General features: G+C 39.8%; 1 protein-coding gene across 1 annotated transcript; it reads right to left on the reverse strand.

The window, feature by feature from the left end:
* Window positions 1-949: 949 nt before the first annotated feature.
* msmo1 (methylsterol monooxygenase 1) lies at window positions 950-6,231 on the reverse strand. Its single transcript, XM_083935970.1, has 6 exons — window positions 6,219-6,231; window positions 4,546-4,839; window positions 4,295-4,443; window positions 3,386-3,512; window positions 3,082-3,236; window positions 950-1,370 (listed from the first exon to the last, which is right to left on the reverse strand). Exons 2-6 carry the CDS (start codon window positions 4,798-4,800, stop codon window positions 1,181-1,183), a joined length of 876 nt encoding a protein of 291 aa, XP_083792096.1. The 5' UTR covers window positions 4,801-4,839; window positions 6,219-6,231; the 3' UTR covers window positions 950-1,180.
* Between the last annotated feature and the right edge of the window lie 1,256 nt (window positions 6,232-7,487).

Raw genomic sequence — 7,487 nt, forward strand, 5'->3', positions numbered from 1 at the left:
TAATCTGTCAATCATCAAAAGTTATTTTTCATTGCAGAAATGATGTTTTCAGTTTCTCAAATCTGCAGATATTTTCTCTCTGTGTTTATCATATATGCCATCCCATATAACATGACATTTCAAGCAGTTTCGCGTCCTTTTTTTTCAAAATCCAAGCACTTTTCTAACCTTGAGAACACCACACTAAAATTCAAGTGTTTCAAGGGTTTCCAGCACTCGTACAAACCCTGATTTATTGTAATCTCAGGAGCATGAAGTTTACTTTTGTATAAAATTCTGTCAAAAATGGGAGCAGGGTAGTTCACCTGGTGGAGCGTGTGATGCTGAAGGCTGAGTCCTTACTGCAGCAGTGATGGTTTGATTCACACCTGCATGTTACCCCCCCTTACGCCCGATGTCTGCTGGGATCGTCTCCCCCGCGACCCCGACAGGGACAATCGGTTGAAGATGGATGGATGGATGTCAGCCCCTCTCTCTCCAACCCCTTTGCCTGTCTATCTACTCATGTCTTATCACATAAAGGCAAAAGTTTCTTAAAAAACCTGTCAAAAACCCTCTGCTCAACACAACCGAACTCCTGCTCATATATTTATAAGAACAGATAAACAAAACATCAACGTTTCTTTGTGTAAAATCAAAATAGCATTTATTCATTTGTACAGTCTTATACAAAGTCCCATTCGAGTCCTTTTCATCAAACATTTTACATGGATTTGCATCAGACTTGCCTGACTCGAGCTGAGACAGTTCCCACTGAACTGCAGCGAAAACACGACGTCACGCTGACTCAGTTGAACTCAAGAGGAAGCGCTAAAGTGCTCAGACATTCAGAGGTAAACGGAAGCATTTCACAAGAAAGTCACCCAGTACAAACTTTTTTTTTCATTCAATGACAAAGCGAAGCAACAAAACAAAATGAGGATGTTGATGTTTTTTTTATTCAGCCAGCAAAAACACTTCTCTTGCAGAAAGGCACAAAAGCGGACTGAAGTCAACCTGCAGTCCGATTCAGAATCAGTACACCTCTAGTGTGTGCGTGTGTGTGTGTGTGTGTGTGTGTGTGTGTGTGTGTGTGTGTGTGTGTGTGTGTGTGAGAGGAAAAGCAGCACTGTTTGTGTGTGTGTCCTCTTCCCTCCTCCTGAAGAACCAGGCGAGTGTATGACCAGACGCACAGAGTGGTTTACTGCACCTTCTTGTCTCCCTCCTTATGCATGTGCTTGTTGTACTGGTTGTCCGTCTTCAGCAGCTTGTCCCACCAGGTGAAGGTGGAGGCATAGTTCCCGACGAAGTTCATGTGGTGGAAGTCGTGGAAACGCGTGCCGGCGTAGAACGGGATCAGGTGGAGCGGGTTCAGAGGGATGTCGTAACCACTGGAGAAAAAAAAAAGGGATTGAAGTCTGCCACTCAAAGAAATCCCCAGTCTCAGTTGTTAAGAGTCAATATTTTCAATAAAAACATCCTTTCAACGAGAGAAATCATCAAACAATTATGTTTTTCTATTAGACGTACTGATACAATGCGTTTATTTTGATTCTGTCCTCATGTTGCTGCCAACTGGACATAAAGAGAGCTACTTTTTTCATCTTGTTCTAAATGTATATCGTATGTTCCCACACACAATAATAATAATATCTTTGTAAAGTGTCCTTGAGTGCTTAGTAAGGTATTTATAAAAAAATCTATTATTATTATTATTATGGCTTTGATTTATATAGCGCCTTTCTCAGTGCTCAAGGCACTTTACAGAACCCAGGTTCCATTCATTCACACAGACATACATGGTGGTGGTAAACTACGTAGTAGTCACAGCTGAGCTGGGGCAGACTGATGGAAGCGTGGCAGCTGACCAGCGCCTACGGCCCCTCCGACCACCTCCTCAAACATACAGCAGTCATACACATTCACATTACGCATTATTATTATTATGAATATTAACTGCTAATTTGGCCCTCTCGTAATAAATACTGTTGCACTGTCGGCTAAAATACATTTTCACTGAAGATGAAACAAGTATTTTTTTATATCAGAGTGCCTAATTACAGAAAGGCTTAATGATTTTGAAATAAAATGATGTAAATTAAGGAAAAGTCGGGGAAAACTGTTGGAACTATTGATGTTTAGGTATCAATAATGTTTTTAAATCTATTTATTTTGATCTTTCTCCTGTTCTGTGTATTCTTTCACATTTAGTAACTTTTGTGAATTACATATGTTGTGTATTAAATAATTATTTTACTAATGACATAAATTACTAGCAAATAATGTGTTATTTAAAGTCAGAGGGTAATTTAACATCAAATAACAAAGTCTTTTACGAAATGATAGAAAACCAGAAAAATGAACGGAAGTTACAAAAGCACAGAGACACGTTAAATATAAAACAATTTCAAAAAGGCAAATATGAAATAATTCATTTTTAAAGACATTTAAACAGAGATAACAAGCTAACTTGCTTTTTCAGTATAGAATTTGTAGTATTTTTACGCCACCACTGTATGTTTTTGTATGTACATGTAAGGTCTTTAGTATAAATGCATGCCTGTAATCCAATAATAATAATAATAATAATAATTAGAATAGAACATAAGCCTTTATTATCATTGTGGCAGAGCAACAACGAGACTGGAGATGTAACTCTGTTTGGTGTGTCGTAAAAGACAAATTTAAAAATGTACACAAGACAAACTCTCGATGCTGTTTAAAAACTACTGTATTTCTAAGAAAAGGAAAATGTATAAATATATGACACAGGTATGAAAGAGTGAGACGGATGTGTAGTATCAACACATACATGTATTTTAATATAATATAATATAATAATATATCATCTTGGGAGACGTAGGTGACAAGATTATATGACCGTAACATCTGGTGTTCTCTGTTGCCCTCTAGTGGTCGACTTCATACATTACCGACAGAGTTAACATGAGGAGAAACGTGCAGTTCCTCATGTAACCAGCGTCTCTCTGTTTATTGTAATCATCGATCTAACAGCTGTTCCTCCGGTGCTCAAAGTAAATGTTTGCTCTCTGTAGAGTCAGAGTAATAAACAGTCTGACAAATGATTTCGATCCGTCCTACCTGTGGACATCGATGGTCTCCAGCAGGCGGAAGGACACCCAGGCCCACAGGAAGAACACGTGGTTACAGAAGAGCATGATGCCGATGAAGAAACCAGCTCCCAGGATGAGAGTCTCAGCAGGATGAGCGTATTCTGCCTGCATGCCGAAGGGAGCCTGAGGGACAGTGGAGACACTGTGATGCAGACATTTGCATGTGTGTGTGGCCTCTTTTTCACATGGCAGGATTAATAAGTAACTCTTCAGTAAAGAGATGATTGACATTGATTTCTATTGTCACGTCTTTGTGTGTGTGTTCTACTCACGGTGAACTCGTGGTGGACTTTGTGGATGTATTTGTAGATCCTGCGGTGATGCAGCAGGCGATGGAGGAAGTAGTGCCAGGTGTCCTCAACAACAGCGCAGCCGAAGCACTGAGCCATGACGTACGGCCTGGAGAAGAGAAGAGGGGAGGAGAGGAGAGGAGAGGAGAGGAGAGGAGAGGAGAGGAGAGGAGAGGAGAGAGAGGTGGGTCATCATTAGAGAAGCACGCTGAGAGTTATCCCAACTAACAGAGTTGATGACACTTCTATCAAGCAGCAAAAAACACAAATTCGAGGTTTGAGATGAAGAATTGTTTACATGAAGAAACAAACTAAAGTGTCTAACTTGAGAGATGATGATATTCGGAGCCTTCTGTTAGTAAGGGTCGACACAGAAAAATGTCATGTAATGGCAGGAGACTTGATTGTTAATGATCAAATCAGAAACTGAAAACTGAGAAGACAGCTATAGTAAACACATTTAATGCCTAATGCCTCTGTCTTGTGTCAGGAGTCTTGAAGTTGTCACTGACAACGAAAAGGAGTCACCAACTACAACATCTTTCGCCAGGAGGAATCCCTGGAGTGTGTGCGGTCTCCACACTGAAGCACGTGCTCTGGTATCTATTTAATAGAGCCACAGATGGGTTTGCAGTTGAAGCTGCAAACTGCGTTGTATCATACACCGAGGGCCTGAAGCTGCGGCTTCTTCCCCGGCCAGGAGCAGAGCTCTGACTCGGTGCTTGTCTGCGGCCGCACATACAGTTAAGTACAGTACAGGGTGTGGATGCATTGCTGAATATATGCATCCACACCCTGTTTTTCACACTTGCAAACGGACATGTAGCAGTTGTACAAGTACCCTACTCTGTATTCAGGGTACTTTGAATATTTTAAAAAACTTCCACTGACCAGCGTGGCATGGAGTCCCAGTCGTACGGGATGCTGAAGAATTCAGTGAAGTAGTAAGTCCCACAGATCAACGGCAGCTGGATACAGAAATGGTTGAACAGCAGCATCTTGAAGCATCGCCACTGTTTCTCCCAGGTCTCTGGCTTGTCCTGCACACACACACACACACACGCACACACACACACACCAGGTGTTAGGATTCATCTCAGATTCTGGAAATAAACTCATACGCCCTGAAAACCAGCACAAACCTGTTGGATCTTGTACTTTTGCATGAAGGGCATGAACTGGAAGAGGAAACCGGGCAGGCAGAACAGGAAGTAGATGAACTCGTGGACGATGAGCGACCCCCAGGTGGCAATCTGGAACTTGGTGTAGTTGTCCAGCATGTAGCCCCAGGCGTGTTTCAGCGAGGGCTGGAAGGGGTTTTCTGGCAAAGCTGCGTCTACGTACTCCGCCGCCAGGTAGGCAGAGCTCAAGATGTCTGCCGTGCCGTTCACCGCCATGATGGACAACGCGAGGTGACTGCAGGTCTGGAGAGAAGACTGGGAGACGGGAACACAGAGTTACATGTACGGTACTCTCAGACAGGACGAATCATCACAGCTACACGTGGACAGATAATATTCTCAGTCATGTTAGCACACTGCAAGTTTGTCTTTTCGATAAAAATTATTATAATATGAAGAAGAGAAATCAAAAGGAAACTGTCGGTTTTAAATAATATGGCAGATTAACTATTAAAGAAAGGACATGACTGTAATAATATGACTGAATTTAAAAGCATTTTTACACAACAAAGAACTTTAACACTCAGAGATCCAACTCACTTTTAATCACAGTTAACAGTGTACGCTAATTAAAAATCCACAAACAGCTTTGTTGCACATATTCAGTTCGACTCATTAGATACACTAGTTATTAATACAATTTTTAATATACTAAATACCTCATTAGCTTTATTGGCGTGACACCTTTATTGCCACAGCAGTACAGGAAATTATCAATGACTAGCAATAAATATACAATAACGTGTAAACATCAGATTCAATCATGGAAGTCAAGGAAATGCATATATCGTAAAACTGCACTTGAATTCAGCGCTTTAGTTCCTTTTTAGATCACAATTTGCATGTATATGTATTAAATATAGCTTTATTAGAAGAGAAACCAAACGACCTGCTGTATATATAATAACCACATCTCAACGTTATATAGCCTTTTTACGGGTGCAGTGGTGAGAGAAATATTCTGACCTTTTACTGGAGTAAAAGTGGCAAAACAAGACTCTGTTGCAGGTAAAAGTTATCTTATCATCAAGATATACTTAAAGTACCAAAAGTTAAAGCAGGCTACTTCTAATCATGTAGAGTCCACAGTCATGTTGCATTACTGTATTATGTCTAATATAAAATGGAAAAACTCAAGTATTTGTACCTCGAAATTGTTAGTTACATTTCCCCAATACAGGTGTCAATGTCGTGTTACTGTTGATTGTTTTTTTTATTGATTTAGAACACAAACACTGGTGATGCACTGTTGCCTAACACAGTGCACATAAGGCAAAAATAAAATATATCTGAATAAATCAATTATAGCCTTCACAAACATGCACAACACATGAATGTAACACGCAGATTAACACTCACAGCTGCCAAACATGACGCTACAGCCCTGCAGAGCCACTTATACTCGGACACTGACACTACTTCGTGATTATTAATGCATGATAAATAATGCAGGACTGGTGTGTTTCATAATAAACAGGCCGACATATTGTTCTTTAGACGTCACAGCTCGCCGCTCGACATCTGCCTCTACTCTTCACTCCAACACATAAACGACAGATGCTGTTAAACAGTCGCTGCTTAAAGAAAATCAGCGAAATAACTCATTAATCGGTGAATAAACCACAGTAACTCACCTTTCCGCGGTCCGTCCCGTCTACCTGAGCGAGGCGGCCGGTCCGGTGAAGTACAGTCATATAGAACGATCTGATTGGCCGAGAGGAGAGGAGACTGACGTCGGGGGGACGAGCGGCTTCTCTGATTGGTCCGCGGGATGGAGCGATGATAGTGAGACTGGATGTTTCCACAGCAACAGCCAATCAGAGGCGAGCTCGTCTTTCATAACCTCCGCAGCGTTGAATGGACCGAGGGGAGAGATGGGGCGGTGTTTGCGTCAAACGTGCGCGCTTTAAATGTACTTTATAACAATTTGTGAAGAGTTTGTCAACTTTAGAAACGTTGTAGAGGCTCTAAGATAAATAACGTGTGGTATAAAGTTCAGACAAATATCACTAAGTGCAATAAAAGCATCACTAAACTGATTGTTTTACTTGTTTTATTGCTTTTTGGGAATTAAATGTATTAAATACTTCCTGAAATGTATCTACATTTATTCATATGACGTGCATCATTCTTGTATTTCAGTTCTTGTCAAATTTGAGTTTTTATTGTGACTGTAGGACGGAGAAGGGGGTTGTAATCTGAGCGGGGAATAGATTTAAAAACTGTTATTGTGCGTACAATGAAAAGTTTCTGTATTTCAATCCGGGGGTATGACTGTGGAAAAGTAAGTGTGTGGAGTTGAGGCAATGTACAAGTCTGATTCAGTTCACAAAGATGTTTAAAAAGGGAATTTTCATAAAGTACAGAGAGGAAGAAGGAAGCTATCATCACAGATTATAAAGATGTACTAAAATAAAGAGAGGTGTCTGGGCAAAATGTCTAAACTTAATATTATGAAATAGATTTTAAAAGGTTTTAAATATGTGATAAAGTTTGAAAAGAAAGGGGGTAGTATTATATAAGTTATTCTTCTCACTTCTCCTTTTTGGACATGTTAAACTGGTGGTTATTTAGTGTTTTATTACTGGCAAAAAACAACAAAACAATGTTATACTGATTTTGTTATTGTTTTTTGTTGTTTTTGTTAAACTACACTAAATTCAACATACTTTAATATAATTTAACTTGATTAAAAGTAGCTGTAGAAATACTGCCTGATCTATATCTGCATAATGTATTAAGATTTTTGGTATGAAGCAGAAAGGAATCAGCAATAAATTACTACATTTTATATTATTACTGATCCATAAGCAGCACAGTTAAAGATCTGGAGGTCATTTTAACTGAAGGCAGGGTTGCCCAGATGGGGGGAAATAAATTTTAAAATATATAAATCAATATAA

This window comes from Echiichthys vipera (assembly GCF_963691815.1).
Source record: "Echiichthys vipera genome assembly, chromosome: 2".
Taxonomy (NCBI): domain Eukaryota; kingdom Metazoa; phylum Chordata; class Actinopteri; order Perciformes; family Trachinidae; genus Echiichthys; species Echiichthys vipera.